General features: G+C 36.0%; 2 protein-coding genes across 10 annotated transcripts in view; both read right to left on the reverse strand.

Moving 5' to 3' along the window:
- The window catches only part of EXOC3L4 (exocyst complex component 3 like 4), a 360645-nt gene that overhangs the window by 291719 nt on the left and 50054 nt on the right, over positions 1-18872 (reverse strand). The window lies entirely within an intron of this gene.
- TRAF3 (TNF receptor associated factor 3) overlaps positions 1-18872 on the reverse strand; it is a 66221-nt gene that overhangs the window by 12627 nt on the left and 34722 nt on the right. For 5 of the 9 annotated variants that reach the window (XM_071745513.1, XM_071745511.1, XM_071745509.1 and 2 more), the window contains 7 exons: positions 18466-18722; positions 15437-15488; positions 13630-13734; positions 12570-12737; positions 8502-8582; positions 5819-5893; positions 3936-4028 (listed from right to left, as the gene is read on the reverse strand). In XM_071745513.1, coding sequence (XP_071601614.1) covers positions 3936-4028; positions 5819-5893; positions 8502-8582; positions 12570-12737; positions 13630-13734; positions 15437-15488; positions 18466-18707 — 816 coding nt within the window. In that variant the 5' untranslated portion in view covers positions 18708-18722. The remainder of the gene's footprint in view (positions 1-3935; positions 4029-5818; positions 5894-8501; positions 8583-12569; positions 12738-13629; positions 13735-15436; positions 15489-18465; positions 18723-18872) is intronic. The other 4 variants (XM_071745515.1, XM_071745514.1, XM_071745517.1 and 1 more) reach the window with 2 other exon arrangements.

Here is an 18872-nt window from a genome sequence, read left to right on the forward strand (position 1 = left end):
AAAACATCATCTGTATGGGATTGGCTTGGCTTCACATAATGTGATGGTGATGAAGACTCCTGAAATGAGTGAATACAGACAGGATCCATGCATTTGAAAGAAAAACCAACAATGTCTGCTAGTAGAAAAAACTAAAAGAGCTCCAGACTGCAGATTATATTCTCTCTCTGTATTGACATTCTATTCATTCATTCATTAGTGACTCATTCCAATTTTTAAAACATGAGCCTTGTTAGAAGAATATCATTATTATCTCTTGGGGATTAAAGACAGTATTCTCTGTTACACTACTTTGTGCTCTAATCATTAATGTTGTTTGGGAAGAAAGTGCTTTGTGGTGATGGGTCGCATTTCTTTTTTTCTTTTTTTTTTTTTTAATCTTTCACCAGGCATGGCTGTTCAGTGGCAAAAACGTAGAAAACAAACACTTGACATGAGATGACATTTAGACATGTCCTGACAGATAGACCTCCATAGAGAGAGCAGCACTATTTTTGACCCAGGAAAATCTTAATAAACATTCTACATCAAGACAAATTACTCGGATGTTTTATGTTCCCCCCAAAAAACCTACACCACCACTCCCAATACAGATATTAGCTTCAGGTAAAGCCATTTTTACACCCCTGATGTGGGCACTAGTGTAAAATTCCACCACCTTACCTCCCCTCTAATCATAGTTGAATCACTTTTCACTGCATTCCTAGACTCAAGAAGCTATTGTCTTTAAAAAGGTAAATTATTTCAATATCTATATTTGTCTAAATCAGACAAAGGATTGCCAGAATTCACAGGCATTCAACAAGTTCATTAGACAAGGGCCCAAAAAGATAGTGATAGTATAATACAGGTGTTTTATCTACTTTCCAATATAGCATAGCATGCATATATGCATACACACACATACATTAGTTCTGCATTTATCTATGGAAAAACTGGTAGAACAGGCTCAACAGACAGAAGATAAAGCTGATTTTGCCAGTGCAGAGAGAGAAAAAATCTCAAGGCTGAACAAATCCACACCTAGGTACTTGAGAAAATTTTAAAGAAAGACTTTGATTTTTAATTAGTACCTCTGCCTCCCATATATTTCAGATCTGCATCCTCCTTTTCCTTAATGAATCAGAGTTCTTCAGTTAATTGGGATTTTTACATTACCCTTTTCTCATTGTTTCCTCCCCAGGCCTCCCAATCATAAGGTAGTTACACTCTGTGTCACTAGCATTACATTTCCATTTTTGTACAAGTTAAAAACGTGGGCCTGTCTTGTACTGAGATTTTCCATGCAGTTTTACAGAACAGAAGAAAAAGAGAATTATGTCCTGCAGCCCTTAATCCCACAGAACTGCCATTGCTAAGTCAGTAAATGTAGTTTGGTGGTAACTTGTGAATAAGAAATCCTTAAGACTAGAGTCTCCTGCATCTGCCAGAAGTCTTTGGAACTTGAGTTAAAATACAGAGTGAAGGAAACACGCCACCTTTTTACAAACAGCAATCAGGTTCTTTTACTTCCTTGTCAAGCATGCTGTTATTCAGCAGTTTTTCAAGTTATGCTATTGCTTACTATCCCTTACTAAAAAGGAATGGAACACACACCACAAAGAAATTGGTTAAAACAGGCAGGTCCCACATTTAAGAAACATATTAAAAAAGAAGAATTAGTCTATACCAGATTTTTTAAAGAATGTGACAAAGCCACAAAATTATGTTCAAGTCATTGTTTCCAACATCATAAAATGATATTGGAGTTTCAGTCTGGCAAGTCTGTCCTCTCACAGAGTGAACACCAAATTTTAATACACCCCACGGAGTTTTGATTCCCTTACTACCCTTTCCCAACAGCATCATTCAAATACCAAACTCATAACTTAGCACAGGCTTCACAGCTCTGAAGACCTTCCATTTGCATACTCCACAAAGCACTGTTAAAAAACGTGGTGAGTGGAAGAAGGCAACTTTTCCTTTCCCCTTCAAACATATCAGAGGGTGTACCCCAGATGAAATCTTGACCCTAGAGAAACCAACAAGACTTCCACTGACATCAGCAGTGCCAAGATTTTTGTGATACTGGCTAAGTTAACTTTGCACTGTTGCTCTTCAGTGCATCTATTTTTTTTTTTCTCGAAAAAAGAGAGCAACAATGAAGTTGCAAATTACTTTGTTACCCTTCTCTAGAATAAAGTCACTAACATATGAGACATGGTTAGCTATTCTGGTAACTTGGCAGAGTCTTGGAATTTCCAGTGATTCAACTCTATTATGAAGAAGTTAACAAAGCAGGAAGTGAAAAGAATGAAAGAGAGAGAGAGAGAGAGAAAGAAAGAGAAAGAAAAGATGGACAAACAATGATAAGCAGTTATGTCCTAAATGAAAGTTAAACCAAAAATATATAAGAGTGAAGTGTATATTCTCTTAGCTCTATTAGAGGCATACACAGAATTTGTTGGGCATTTTTTAAATAACAAAGCACCTTTAAGGACACTGACAAAAGGCAGAACATGATCTGTTCTGGAAGTCACAGGAAACGTGTTTTTTTCCTATGATGTTAAATAAATTGTATAGTTTAAATCAAAGTTATTAAAAAAGAACAAAGGACATGAATCTGTTAAAATACAGCTCCTACATTAATAAAGAGATTCAAGTACAAAAGCAAACTTAAGTATTGGTATTGATCATCAAACTAAGACTCAGATAAATAGTAAAAATTCTATCTAAAAAAAAAAACAACCTATGCTAGCTTGCTCTCAGGCTCAATGGTTTCCTTAGTGGGGCTTCAAGTTAAAGAAAAAACAAAACAAAAAAACCCAAAACAATGCATGGACAATTGTGCTGAGGACAAAATTTATATTTTGCTGTTCCTGTTAACTTCTGCTTTAAAACTCTGCTTCCTGCAGCTGCAGCACTTTGCTAAAAACCCATGCACGAGAAATGCAAGAAGGAAATGGGATTTCTAGGCAGCATTTGCTAAAATGGAGCTAACAGTCTGCAATGAGATGACAGAAGTCACAAGCCATACAGACCTTAACTGCACACTGAGCTTACATTGGAATTGTTGGTTTATTAAACTCATTCTAGAAAAACCTGAAGAGGCTCCTGACTCTACTGCCTGCATTTGTAAAATAGTTTTATAATTCAGCGATTTCCTCCCAGACACTCCCCCCCAAAAAACCCCAGGATTATTTCAATAGCTATGTGAAACAGTAATCTTTTTCAAATTATTTTTAAAAAAATGAAGTTATTTGTTCAGAGGTTTTGCATTTCTAAACCAAAGCCTTAAATTTTATCTGGACAACTGATGGTTAAATCATTCAAACAATTCACAAGATTGCAGATGATACTGCTATGATTTCCAGCATTTCCCAAATCCCAAACATTCTAAAAGCATGAGCCCCAAGGAAGCACTGCAACCATCAACTTCATTCTGGTCTAGCAGTAAAGCAGAAACTACTGTGTCCATAAGCTACAATGTGTTTAATTTAATTAACCTCTGAAGGTCATTAGTTTTAGAGAGCAAGAACAAAAATAAAATGAATAACCAGTTTATTGCAGGGTATTTCTAATAATGTTATCTCTGCAAAAATACTGAGGTAATAAAAATACAGCTCATACTGCTGCCATAGCTTTTTGAACCATCCCTTTTTTAAGAAGGAATCTCAAAGAGGATATTTAATACTGCACTACTTATCTGTGTGAAGAAACTGTTTTAATTAAGCTACCAATGAGGAAAATTGTATATGGAGTTGTGAAGCCAAGTTTCTCACAGCATTTTATTATAACAAAGGTACCAGATAAGCTAAATGGCTTGACTCCTTTTGGAGCCTACTAGTGCTTTAGCTGTACTGCTGAACAGCTGTTAAACAGAAAAAGTGTTTCTTCCAGTACTTTTATATGATTTAAAGAAATCAATTAAAATTAGAAGTGAGTAGAAGATATACCTTATTTTCTAGAGCATTGCTCCACTCTTTCAATAAGTTAACATGCTGCACTGCTGAGCTGGCTTCATGTGCTTTAATTTGTTGGTTTGTTCCCTGTGACAACAAAGAATTTATACATTTTAGCCAATTCCACTTCTTTTAAACCTACAAAGAAAGAGTATATCAAGACATCGAACCACCACTACATATTTTGGTTCACAGATGCATGTTGCAGAACCGTAGAGAAAAGGGAAATCTACTTGGGAATTTACAAAATCAGGAATACATTTAATATAGCAAGTGTTTTATACAACTGCCATATATCTCCACCCAGTGTACTTGATACATCAAAGACAATCAAGATGAACGAGATTTACAAAATGAATTGTATTTTAGAGTCTTCTGTGTAGCTTTACACTAAATAAAGCACAATAAAGCTCTTGAGTCATACAAAACCTAAAATGTCCAATTCCCCAAACCGTAATTTAAAATTTCTGTTGTATTCCATGAACAGCTTCAGAAGCACTAAGTTTTCCCTCAGTTGAGTATTAAAGACAAATATTTAAGATAAATTTATTATCACTGGAAACTGCCAGCTTTATAAACTACTTTGAGAGATACTACAATGCCTGGTTTGTCATCTAAGATGTTACCATGATTGCTGTGATATTCAGGTACAGTGCCTCTGCACAACCTATAAGTGCTGTTACAAATAACCACTATATAAGAAGTTTACAGAACACACATAGATCATATACAGAGTACATAAGATGCAGACCACACTACTTTCTTTATCTGTGTTGAGTTGTAGTACAGCTACCTCAGTAAGTGTTTTGCAATGCAGGGTATATCAGCTTTGATGGCAGGTAATGCTGCAAAGCAACTGAAAGGGTTTCCATGATCCTCAAAGTATGTACTCTATATAAAATACTAAAAATATATATGTGGATATATGTACATATATGCACACATATACATACATAAAATGAATGGCAATACATACGACATAACAGTGGGCAAGATTACAGCACTGATCAGTTCTACCACTACGAGCATTACTGTTAACACTTAAAAATGATGCTCATTACTTGAGAACCCAGAAATACCTGCATCAAGCAGTTTATTCAGGAGTGCTGCTGCTTACTGTTGTCTCTTTCAGTTATCATGGCCTAACAAATCCATCATCCCATCTGATAAACTCCATTTTTCCTGTCAGGAGATTCTGAGAGTTCCTGACTAATCTTTTTATTATATAAGCATCCAAATTCCCAGAGATATACAAGGGATGCTGAATATTGGAATGGACTGGAATGCTACTACTGAAACTAAACTCTTAGGTTTGGCTGTCACAAAATTTTAAAAATATTGCAGGGATTGCCAGGATTATAACCTAAAACATTTTCTAAAAATTAAATTTCATGCTATGTTTTGATTTGTACACCTATGTGCACACAAACATATGAATGCACATAAAAATACGTCTTAAGAGTGCTAACCTATGTTTAACCTGAATAAAAATACTAAGACACAAATGAGAGAAAATATAAACATACTTATCTCAAGAAAATAAATACTTTCAGAGTAACAGTTCCAGTTACTAGCCTATTTTCCTGAAGAACAAAAGTGACCTTCCTCTAAGATAAAAAGGTTTTCACATGTTATCATCTTCCTGTTTCAACAAGATGTACCTAACAAATGAACTCCAAAACCACTACAGGAATGTGTGGCCTTTTTGTATTGTTTATTTTTAAAATGCAAAACCAAACATCTGCTGCATAATCACTTGGTGCAACTGGATGACTTTTCTTAACCACGACTAGAGAAGTCCAGAACTTTCATGTCAAAGAGTTAGGTTCTATTTGCAGACTTTCATCAATTGGGAAGTACAATTGGTATATACTGACCTGAAAAGTGCAGCCATAACGCTTAAAACTACAGGTACTTGGGGCATTAATACATTCTGACAAATGTGCATTCAACTGCAATAGGAAAAAAATGTGAGTTTTGGCAAAAGATGTTTGCATGATAATGCTCAAAACATAAAAGGGCACAGGTTATCAGGTTTGTATTGTGTGCTGTTTGCAGAACATACAATACACGTGTGTATATTTTCTCCAGTCTGACCTAAAGTGCAAATACTATATATACACATATGTAAACCACACACACATGCCAATACAGTATACAGTGTGATACATTTAATGTACAGTGAAACTTTTACTAAAGACTATTTCAGTAGGCAACCCAATTAAAAAAAAAACCAACCAAACAAAAAGAACACACTCTACAATTATTGATCTGATTTCATTTTTACTTTAGGGAATAACTTATCTTTTTGCAACAAATGTTTTTTATTGGTGTTCTGAGCAAGTCTTAAGATCAGTTTCACTGTAGCACATTTTTTCTAATCCTATATTCACAGGGAACCAATTTCTCAAAACATAACATGCAAAATTTTTGTGCCTAAATTTAACAATTAAATTACACAAAAAAGACTAAACAATTACTGCATGAAACACACGAGTTTTAGAATAGGTACAGTTAAGCAACTTTTAAAAAATGCAGTACACAGGATTAAAATTGATTAGTAAAATGCCTGCATTTTTCAGATTGAGATATAGTTCAATATCTTGAGTTATTATCAGCACAGACCACTTTTCATTTGAAAATAAACCAATTCACAGAGGCATTTACATATCTACAGATGGCAGCTATTGCAGCACAGAGGGCAGGAGCTAGATGCAAAGCACCACTTTTGGATAGTGCAAGAAACTCTCTCTCAAAAAAATTCCCACAAAGCAGACAGGAGCTAGTCTAGCTCCTCAGCTGGCACACTTCTGGATTTCAAAATCTCATTTGAAATTCCCACACCATAACTTTCACATGACTCAGCTCATCCACCTCCATGGGAAAAGATGGTGAACCCATTCTGCTTTGACCGTGGCACTCTGCAGCAGGCAGGACTGTCTTTAAAATCTGATCCTGAGATGCAAGCAGTCACTCATCTCTGTTATATACCTATTATGTTCTAAACACTATCTGCAGAAATTCACAGTAGTTTCAAAAGATACATGGTTCAGAAAAAAGTGGGACCAAGTAAGAAAGAGACACATGGTATAACAGGCTTTACAGGAATGCCAAGCTTCCAACTTCTCAAAACTAGAAGTCTGCCAAAGAGTTATGAATTAAATATGAAAAATTACCTTTCATCCTACAATAACTTGTTGTACCCTACAGAATTTTCTCAAACTGTTAGGCAGGCATTTTCCCATTTTCTGCATTAGTCATTGACCCTAACCATGCAGCTAGGAAATATATACATTATCACAGTATCAGGAAAAAATTAAACATACAGCAACAGATGATGCAGGGCAAGATGACTATAAAGTTCTGTTTCTACCAGTGGCTTCAGAACCCAATTCTGACTAAGTCTAATGACCCAGGTTTCAATGGGTCAGCTGTTATTAGAACTCAGACAGACCTCCTCTCAAAGTAACTGCTGAGGCCAAGATTTAAGAATATGCCTAAATGCTCCAGAACCAGGATCTAAACTCTTAAGTAAGCACTTATAAAATACATATACTAAGCCAGCTCTCTTGTCTTAGAAGCTCAATTTCTCTTAAAAGGTACAGTATCTATCATACATTTTATATTTAATTATCCTGGGGTAAAAATCTGCCCCTGTGTCTGGCAGGTGCATTATGTGCCCTGTGCACTATGACATGATTAATAATTTACATGTGCAACTGAAAAATCCTGTGACTTCAGCTCAGGAAATACCAGTGAAAAGAGAAAAGCTTATCCTCAGATCAGAAACTTCACTTTCCTTAAGCAAGCCTTACAGAGCGCTGAAGACTTAAATAAGCTCTTCCCCACCCTTGGTGAGGTAGTTCTAGTTTTAGAAAAAAATAACACACATCGACTTTAACCGATGCTACTTTTATCTTCTAACGTACAAGAACATAAACCTTTCTTGTTTGAACAGATTTTTTTTTTTTAAATCTGGTCTATGTATTACTGCAAGTTTCTATACATTAAGAGAAATTTTTAGGCACTGTTGCATCTGGCCATTGTAATGTACCAATGTTACTCCATATCTTACACTAATTCTTTAAGTCAGTTATTATTTTTTCTGACATTTATCATATTTAACAATAAATTAAGTTCTTCCATTGAATGAGTCTACACATTTATGATTTTTCTAGTCTTTACTAATTCTTGTCAATGTGCACTATATTTTATTCTTTTTATATTAATATAAGCTAGCTACCCCAAGATGCTGCTCTGCTGTGATCAACAAACACTTCAAATATGGGAAGGGAGAGATAGTAAAACCAAAGCAGGGAAGACATGCACTAATCTTGGGCATGCCAAGTATATAATGACACAAAACTAAGAAATTATTTAAGATAGTTTTTCAAGAAATAATGAAAATATTTGCGTGTTATCACACTTAACTGTGTGGTAGAAAAAGCTTTTCTTTAGATCTCACATTCTAATAAGGAAATGGCTTCTGGCAAAATTCTTGCGAGATCTTACTAAGAATTTTTTTAATTTTTCAACACAGCACAGGACATGACGTCTTACCTCGCTCCTCATGAGTGTTTTAACACTACATTTATGAGGACATGAAACCATGACACACGGGCAGTCTGTATCTTCATGTTTCTACAGAGGAAAAAGCAAACAAACCACAAATCAAATCTTAACTCTGAAATTACAGGGGACTTATCAGCAAAGAAAAGCATCCTACAACATTTAAAAACCCCACATAAGATATTTTTCAGTGTTTATCTCAACTGTGCTCAGTTACAGAACTGCAATTGTTCAAAAACCAGTTTATGGTTTCAGTAGAAGTATTAATACCCTGAAACAAAAATACAGGTTTTCTTGTGTTTTCCCATACAGAGTAGATCTATTTCCTTCCCACTTTACACCTTTTACTTAGAGCAATAAAAGAACAATAAAAGTCAAGTTTTCTTTTCTAAGAATTACTCGCAAAATTGGACATCTTTTAAGAGAGAGCAGAACCACTGGAGATGTCCTTTTCAGTAAGGGTATCCAGTGCATGGGGAAGCTCTCCAGAAATGACCACTGGCCACTCTCAGAAAATCACTTTTTACTCTGTATGGATATCTTCCTTCCAATTCTTTTGCATTTTGATTCCCAAATATCTGATACCACATTCGCTGTTATACACCCGAAGTTAAACAAGATGTTGAAATTTTATATTTCTAAGCAGGCATTTTCATCTGAACCCAGATGATGACATACACTTCAGCAGAGCTGTCAAACTATATCTCTGTAAGGAGGGAAGAAAATCAGGCCCAAGATTACAAAATTTACGTTTTTTCTCAGTTCTTCTCAACAAAATTAAAAACCTGGGAAAAAGATGATGTTTTGTGTCAAGTGACATGTCCCATTCAACCTGAAACAATTTTTTCTAGGTTGTGGTATATAAAAAAAGCAAAGGAAACAAAGGTCTAAAGGCATATGCCTGTTAGAAAAGGAAGAACAAACAACATGCCCTTTGTGCACAGTAATAACTTTTTTTTTTTTAATAAATCAAGACCTGAAGGAAACTCAAACCCTAGGATGTGAAAGGTCTTGGTTAAGAACGCTGCCATAAAACTGCAAATACTTGGAACTGTAAACCCACCTCGCACCAGCTATCACATTAGTTCACTTAAATTTAGCACATTTAGGAAGTGGCAGTCACAGTGAGTGAAATCAAAGAAACATAAGCTGCTCCTTAACCAGAGAGATGGGAGAGCCTCCCAAAACATGGGGATGAGGAGTGAGCTTCAGTCCCTCCCCACCAAGACATGGACACCCAACCAGGAGCCATGCTAACCCCCGAGTAACCTCTGGGAGAAGATGTTCTCTTCTGAAAGGTGATGGCCCACAGGACCATTTCTGCTGCAACTCAAGACCTGGACCTGGATCTCCCGTTATTCTAAACACACCTGTAATCAGGTTGAAGTGGGACCTTACACACAACTGCACACCTTTGGGATTCTACTGCCCTAAAAAATTCTTTAATGGTTTATCAACTACAAAACTAGAAAATTATTGCTCCTTTCTAATACTGGTTCTCTAATTTAATTCACTTTCTCCTCTAACCTAATCAAACTATCTGTCAAAGGCTGTGACCTTTTCAGTTCATGAGAACAAAGCAATATGCAACTCCTCAAACCCCTCTCCAGTTCTCCTCCTTGCTCCTCATTCCAGGGCCCACCCACTGAAACCAAGGGGAGCCTTTCCAATGACTTCAGGATATACCAGACTAATGCCATTCCAGTAGCAGAATCTTCTTCCTACTGACCAACTAAATTCACACAGTCCAGCACACAAAACCACTATGCTGTCCTTCCACATATGTATCACACTACTACTGCCCAAATACCAACTTTATAGCAGACACTCTTCCAAGCAGTTTTGGGGACTATCTGCCAAAAACGCAGTAATTCAGAAGCATTTCAAGCTTCTATTTCCTGTTTTAACAATGCACCATCTTTATTTGCCAGGAGTCACAGGATGGAAAGCACAAAGAAACTAAGAAGTTAACTCACCTAGTAAAACTGCAAGCAAAACAAGTGCAATCTAAAGAAAAAAAAAAAAAAAAAAAAAAAAAAAAGGTGTACTAACATTGTAAAAAGACTGCCTTCAATCATGGGGATTTCCTACTCCACTGGTCATAGGATTCTATGAAGACATGAACCATACCTACTCCACTAAAACTATTTTTGTTTCCATTTGCATACCTTTTTTCTTGGTATGCTCCCTCTAGCTCCATTTTCAGCCTGCTTCAATCATAATTACATTGGAGAAAATTTTAGAAGCTAGAGGTAGTCTCGAGCTCTGGGTGACAAAACTCAAGTGAGAAGTCAAAAGGAGCCTTTCATTCAAACATACAGTCTCACAAGGTAACATTTTATCAGCCCACAACAAATAAAAGCACCTCCATTACTATAATCACTGAACTTCTAAAAAATCTAGGAAACAAATAAAAAATAGCAGCCAATTCCTAATCTTCTAATTGTGGAGTTTTCTGAACACTTACAGCAGTATGGAAGTAAAAATGTTCTTTTGCTATGTACCGAAACAACGTATAAGCCAAAGATAACATGAGAACATTCAATAATGTTTGGGAATCTTCTGACTTACAAATGCAGATTTGTTTAGTATTTTTAAAGGCAGCTGAATAGCAGTACTGACTTTAATACAATCAAAATACTGGCATCTCAACTACATTTTCAACTTTTTTGGCTCTGTGGATAAGCCAGTTCTATTCCCTTTTAAGAAACTCAGAATTCAACAACTTGAGATTTTGGGCAACAAGGACTTTATTGACACTCTTTTCTGTTCCTCAGTCATATACCATTCTTGCTTTCAACATGTATCTCTACAATAGGTTTCACTGTGAATTAAAAATCTAGTAGACTAAAACCTGTCTCAGCTTCTAAGTATCTTGAAAGCTACTGCTAGTTCAAAGATTTCATAAACGTTAAATTCATCAACACCTGGTAAAAGACAAAGCTCTAAAACAGAGTTCTATGTTCCTCAATATGTAAGGATGACTTCAAACTCCCCAAAATATAACTACATTGCTCCTATAAAAAGAAACTGTCTGCAGTTTCTAAGCTTGTGGCTTAGATATGGAAATCCAGTTTGTACAACAACACATATTTAATATTCACTGATTTCAATTCCCATCCTGAAGGCAAATCTGGAAGAACAGTGTGCATAATCTAAACACAGTTTCATCTCTATCAGAATGTGCTAGAATAAGGACAGTGTAAACTTATCTTTTCCTGTGTATTTTCACATCTCAGCCACCTTATGCTAGGTAATGCACAATTATTGAAATATCAGCCCTCGTAAGTATACACTCAAAGGAGAGAAAGCCCAATCTAAATCACAACTTGGTAAGGTTCTACCTGTGCCTTTTTGTAACAACATCTTTTAGCAAAGAATGCTTATCACCATGAGACTTCACTTAACAAACAACACAATACACAAGAACACAAATGAAAACAAAATTCTCATCACTCTTACTAGACCAAAAAGGTCTGAAATCTGAGACTACCAAACTATGGAAATTATGTAAACATTTTTTAAAAATGTTAGAATAACAGCAAGAAAGATTCAGCATAAAACAGTTCAATGCAAAATAACACACAGAGAGTCAATTTACAGTTCCATGTGTAAAGTAAGTATGACTTTCTGAACTTCTACTCTGCACTGGTAACTCACAGCATGTGGCTTACAAGAAAAGCTACTTGTATGCCAAGAACAGCAATACCTCTGCCTAAACCTGTCAGTTTGATGGTTCTGCAAAGACACAATTTGTTTTGACACTGTCTCCTCCTCTCCTAACAGCTCAAGCAGTATGTGAGGAGGATTATATCCAAGTCAATTGCTACGCTTTTGATTTTCCTGCACAACATTTAATTGTTATCATGGTAGTTGCCTTTATTGTATCAGTTTAAGCAAAAACCCAAAAGGCATAGTAAAAATTAGTATACATATTATGCAATGGGTAGGATTTTTTAAAATGCAGTATCTGAACATCAGAAAAAAAGAAGCCCAAGAGGAAATATTATTCCACATTAATATTCAGAATATTGTTCTACACACAAGAAAATACTGCACCTGCAACATTATCATTGGGACTTGGCTTTTACAGTATTTACAGGTTGTCTCCCGGTATTTACAAGTCTTTTCTATATGGTCTGGCAAATCTTTTCTCAGTATTTTTTCTTTGCAATCAGCACGAGGACAAGACAGTTCTTCAAACTGACAATCAGTTTTCAAATGCATCTGAAAGATTAAAAGAAGATAGAACAGTCAAGCCAACTAAGTTTTGCACATGTCTTCTGTCCTTTGAGATGTGCCACATTAAATAACTTCAGAATCAAAATAACCAAAGCTATTTTTGCACTATTATTTTGCAAGAGCAAGTCCTAACAAATCTACTCAGGAATATCATTCTAACTTTACACTCCATTTACTCAGACAGCGAATTTAATTGTATTTTTCATGTACAGAAACTACTGTTAAACTTTTAAGCACAGTTCAAAATCCAAACAGGTTATTTAAACACAAGGTAAGCATTCTTTTTCAAGGTGTATTTAAAACAAACATACATTGTGCTCTAGTTAAAGTACTGAGCTTGCTCATTCAAACCAAGTTAAAGTACCCACACACCTCGCTGCAGACCGCTGTGTAGCCATCCCTTCTGACTGATAGATTACTAGGTTACTGCTATTTTATGCCTTCATGAAAAAAAGCTATAAGTTTCTTCTTCTAAGTCTGAAGAAGCCAAAGGTTTAACTCCATGCATAAACCACCACTTATAGAAGATTAAGAATGGTTTAAAAAAACCTATACGCACACCAAAAGGGAATTTGAATTTTTCACATTTGTAAAGTACACATTAAGATTCTTCCCAATTTCAGTCCTCACTCCTTGTTCCCCTTCATGCATTTACATTTCTGAGTTTTGGTGTTACACAATCACGATTTTTTATTACAATTCCTTTTAGCTTATTGAAAAGCTGAGTTTCAGAACAGTTTCACTCTGTTCTGACCTGTATAAATCAGACTAACCACTAGCATAAGAAAGTCAAGAAATGGACTGGGGTTTTAATTTGCTTGATTTCTTCTCACTCCATAATTCATAAGGAAGTTTATGACTATATTAAGTTACTTACCAGTAACTGACCCAAAGACAGCTGTTCTTTACAGCCCTTGTTTTCATTTCTGCAGTATATCTGAAGGGCAAGTAGTTCTCTCCTGCAACAATTATCTTTAAATACCTGAAAAATCAAAAATCACCTAATTTTAGAAATTTAAAACCACTCAAGAATACACAAGTTCAAATAAAGTAGCAATCTGGCTACAGCAGTATCACTTAATTTTAGCTTTATATGTCAAAAATAAAATCCTAACCATTTTTTCTTGAATGTGCATATCAGAGATTTCTCCACTATAAAACATCCCAGTGAAGGAGAGTACTTTGGACAGATGCTCTACTACTTTTTCACTTTCACTATAAATACAGATAGAGGCATAAAAAAGGACTGGTTTTAATTTTTTTTTTTCTTTTTTTTTTTCTATTTGCTTGCCATTAATAGTCTTGCATAAGCTAGAACTCTATTACACTTTTACTCTGTAATTACTCTGCATGCCAACATTTAACAGCATCAACCCAGAACTATGCCCAGATCTGCTCAGTGACTATGAGATCTATCTCCAGCACCAGTGAAGAAGGAAATGCTACATTCTCATCCAGTCTCATCTGACACAGGTCACTGATTTCTGTTGACTTTTCAGATACATAATGTGAAGTTTATTGAATCAACAAATTTCATCTGAATAATCCATTTCCAGTACTGCAGTATTTTTTCCAAAGGAATTCACAGTGCTACTCCATGCAATTTTGCTGACTGAAATTAACATAAGAAGGCAATTCTTGGAACAGTTTGGCCAGGACTGTTTAAAAGCCATCAGCAATTTTATGGGAAGAGAGTGGCTTCCAGTTTCATGAAAATTACTGGCTTGCACACGTTACACTAACATGTATTTAATACACACTTCCCTTCATGTCCTCCTCTGATTTCAGGGATCTTTGAAATTTCATAACAAATGTACATATTTATGTATATGGGGAGCTATCAAGCCAGAGTCAACAGAACAAAGAAAAATAAAGCAGGCACCATGATTATTGGTGTGAGCTCCTGAAGAGCACATCCATGTCAAAACTACTGAGCTCTACTCAGAGAACTACTTTGTGTTAAGACAAGGAGAGATTAATGTACCCACTAACCTTTTCTGAAAAGGTTAACTATTAGAAGTATTTATTTATGCAATGAAGAGTATTGCCACAAAGAATTTTCTTAGCACTTTAAAAGAAATCCAACATAACGCATGCGTAAACCATGTATCATTTTTTCTACCCTCAACCTTTCAAAGGCAACATAAGGTTTTATTGTGAAAAAACAGCAAAGAGGGTTATCAGTGAGACAGCTTATCCACATAAAGGTATGCTCAGTCTCTTGAAGTTGCTGTAACTCCACACTGTTCTGCTTCTAGCTCGGTTCACAGAACAAGACAGAAAAATTAGGGAAGCAGTAGACACTGTTCTGCAGCCAAATCAGAAGCAAAGTTTGCCTGCATCTGCCACACCTCAGTATCTACTGAAGATTCAGTACTTCTTGTCATCCTCCCAGCTGATGGGAAGGTAACTGCAATTTGTTGCTGTAGCACCCAGCTATGTAAACAAGATGTGACACCTGGCTGGATCATTAAGGATGAAGATGACGTGGCTTTTCCTAGCATGTGTTTAGTGGTAAAAACGGGCTGTCTTCCTATATAATATGCATGTCTTAAGTTTTATAACAAAACCATCTTCTGCAGGTAGCTTATTAAGCTTATGAAATTATTCCCACACAGCAATAACACATCTTATGCACACCACACAATTCAATACTCTTGAATAAGAAACAATTTTAACAATACCTTATCTTTTACTATGCTTTCTTGACACGCTGTACATTTTGGACTAGAAGAACTGGAGAGAAAACAGAAAAACAATTTGAACTCATCTGAATTTTTTTTAGTATAAAAATTTCCATTTGAGACATTTAGTTATGATTATACAATATATTTTAAAAATCATTAAAAGTGAATAGAGCTCTTTGTAATAAGATAAATATTACTTTTAAATAATTTAACATTGATTTTTCAGTGGAGAGTATCTGGCATTGTCAAGTAAATAAGATCTCCACAATGCCTCCAGCTCACTGTGCAATGGCTTTCATCAAGACAGCAATAATTGATTCCTTATTTTACAGCATGCACCTGATCCACAATTTTCATCACTTCTCAATCTGTCTGTGCAAACAGGAAAAATACCATCTCTTCAATTACCTTTTTCAAATACCAACCAATTAAACTTTACTTTGACATCTATTATACATCCTTCTAGGGTAATAAGTGTTTATGTCCATCTCCTTCGAGTCTGTTCTACTTTTAGCAACTGTTACAGAACCTTCCTGCCTCTTTTATCTGAACAACTACCCTGTAGACGTTTTGGTAAACTAATAACCAAACTTGTGATCTCTCAGACAAGAGGTAGGTTGAGGAGCAGAGCAGTGTGTGGACAGAAACCAAACTGTTGACAACTGTTGTAAGAAGCCTGTGGTCCTACAGGTGTTTCCAACTCTGAACTGCTAGGTGTCATAGTGTAAATCCCCTTTTTCCTTTTAGCTCCTTTTCCCCATTGAAAATGAGGACAGCCATACTGATCTCCCTTGTAATGCACCAAAACCCCTGGATGAAAAATGCTAGGTAAAAGCTAGGTAAATTCTTGTAAAAAGCAACTCATTGGCAGGCAAGCTAAGCTGCAGTGCAAGCAGCAGTGCAAATCAATGTAAAAAGATTAATAAGTTTGATTATGTTACACATACAATCAATATGGTTATTTGAATCATTCCACTGGCTTATAATCCTTGAACTCATTTCTCTGCCCCATATTTATGAGTATCTTAACTACCTTGCAGCTTCAGTATCTGTAATATTTTTCTTAAACATTTTCCTTTTGTTAGGAAAAAAAAAAAAAAGGAAACCAATCTACTTAAGGGCATATAGTATTTAATACAATGTCAAGATCTCCTTGCTTTTACTGAAGTCACTCAAGCATCCCACTTGCTCTTTTAAATTACTACTGCATACTGAGCAGACATCTTTACTGCATTATCTACACTTATTATTAATTCTAATGTCCTCAAATACCCCTGGAGAACCTGCCAACATGTCATCAGTGTGTGTGTACAGCAGAAGCACAACAACACTGCAACATTTTTGTGTCAAACACAGAAACCATGTAAACTTTATTTCCAGTTTTACAGCACAGTTTTTATTTCTCACAAAAAGGAGATGTGCATTTAATTTTAATAAGGGATTTGTTTGCAATGAGCACTGAAGTATGGTAAAATAACTCAAACAGAAGAGCAAGGTGGTAGATGGTGGTACTTATGTGTCCTGTTCAAGAACACAACAGTTGGAAAGACAGGAAGGTAAAATTAATTACTCATATTTTAACTGCACTGGAATAGGCATGCATGCATGTCCCACAGCACGGAAGGAAAACTACCCAGATTCCAGCAATCCCAGGATTGTTACTGTTTAGATTGTTAGAGATCTGCTCTGTCCATCTGCACACACCCAAGCACAGGAGGTGTTTGGTTTTTTCCAAACTGTTATTAACCATGTGAGAGTCTTCCAAATGCATAGATTCAGAAAGAAATAACTGCATTTCTTAATTACAAACTACACCTCACTAAAAATGTGTATTGAAGGAAAAGCTGGTGCTGTTTTTTTGTTGTTGCTTTCCATTTGACATGCTGTAGCATAAAACCTACAGGAATGCAATAGTGAGCTATGGATTGCTGTGTTTGTCCAATACAGAGGTTACTCTTCATCATGAAGCAGAGCAATATAATATTCTCCAAACCTTTTTGCCATGCTGCATGTAGTATTGATTTATATCTATCTGAGATTACAGTACTTCTAAGTGAACTATAAACTAATGCCTAGAGTCAGGATGATTGCAAACAGTAAACAGGAGATCACTGGGGCCTGATCCAAAGTCAGTGCACAACATCCAATGAGCTCACCTTCTTCTGTACCTCTGCCTTTCCAGCAGTAAATTAAAGTACCAACTGCTTATTTACTACAGGAGATTAAGGCTTGCAGAATGGTGTCCAAACATGACACCAAATTTTGAAATTGGACTACTGGACACAGACAGTAGCAACGAATCAAAGCTGAGAAGCAAAGACATAAATGTGTACTGATGCACATATGCTTCAATATGAGTATGCTACATACTCTTTGAATTATTGTACTTCTAATTTTTACCTAGAATGGTGAAAGACTGCATCTGTCAGCATTCACTTTATGTATGTAACATTCATTCACACACTTTGCACTCTGGCCCAAACATCTCTGTGAAAGAGAAGCCAGCCTTTTTTATCCTACTGGAATCGACAAACACAAAGCCTGAGGACATACAATTAGAAGGGTTATGGGGAAGAGAAGATGCAAAAGCAGCTACATTTATCCAAGGGTCCCAATACTCAACTGTAAGGCACAGCTGAGTTAGGTATTACCATTCTAAGGAGCCTCTGTAGGCTCACAGCCATGATTCACTGAGTGTATTTTACACCCAAATGTAAGCCACGTTAGCAGTCACAAAAAATAGCTACTCCATCTAGGCTCCATAAGCAATGAATTTCTTGACTAACACATCACTACCTGGGATTAAACCACTGTAACAACTATTCCAACATAGTAAAGTCTAATTGCCTCATCCTGACCCAGAGCAGAACACAAATGTTTGCACCAGCATATGGATAACAAGCAAGCAGAAGGAGCCAGGGCATTGGCTTAATGCACTCCTAAAACTACAGTGGCATCCATACTATTTTGAGCACTTCACAAGATGTAAAGATATCAACATATTCTATTACAACAAAAAAACATACCTTAGCAAGGCATTCATGCAGGTCTCACAGAATCTGTGTCCACATTCAGTCTGTTTAGGGTTGCATAAGATGAGGCGACATTTTTCACATTTGTACTTATCTTCCACAGCATTTACAAATTTCTCTTTGTAGCCACCTTGCTCTGGAACATAAATTGATGCTGAAGGACTGCGATCAGGATTGGCCCTTTGTTGTACCATTTCTACAGATAAAGGGGGGTCTGTCTTCTTACTGGTGTCCATGCTTTAAGATAGTTTCTGTGAAGCAAATATAAGATAACTTCTAAGAAAGAAAGACCTCTTTTTCCACTTAAATAAAACAAATACAGCATCTTTGAAAGCCTACATAAAACCAGAATGTGCTTTTAACACGTGTCCACACATCATTTGAACATAATGCATTCATAT

Source organism: Heliangelus exortis, chromosome 5, assembly GCF_036169615.1.
Source record: "Heliangelus exortis chromosome 5, bHelExo1.hap1, whole genome shotgun sequence".
Classification (NCBI taxonomy): Eukaryota; Metazoa; Chordata; class Aves; order Apodiformes; family Trochilidae; genus Heliangelus; species Heliangelus exortis.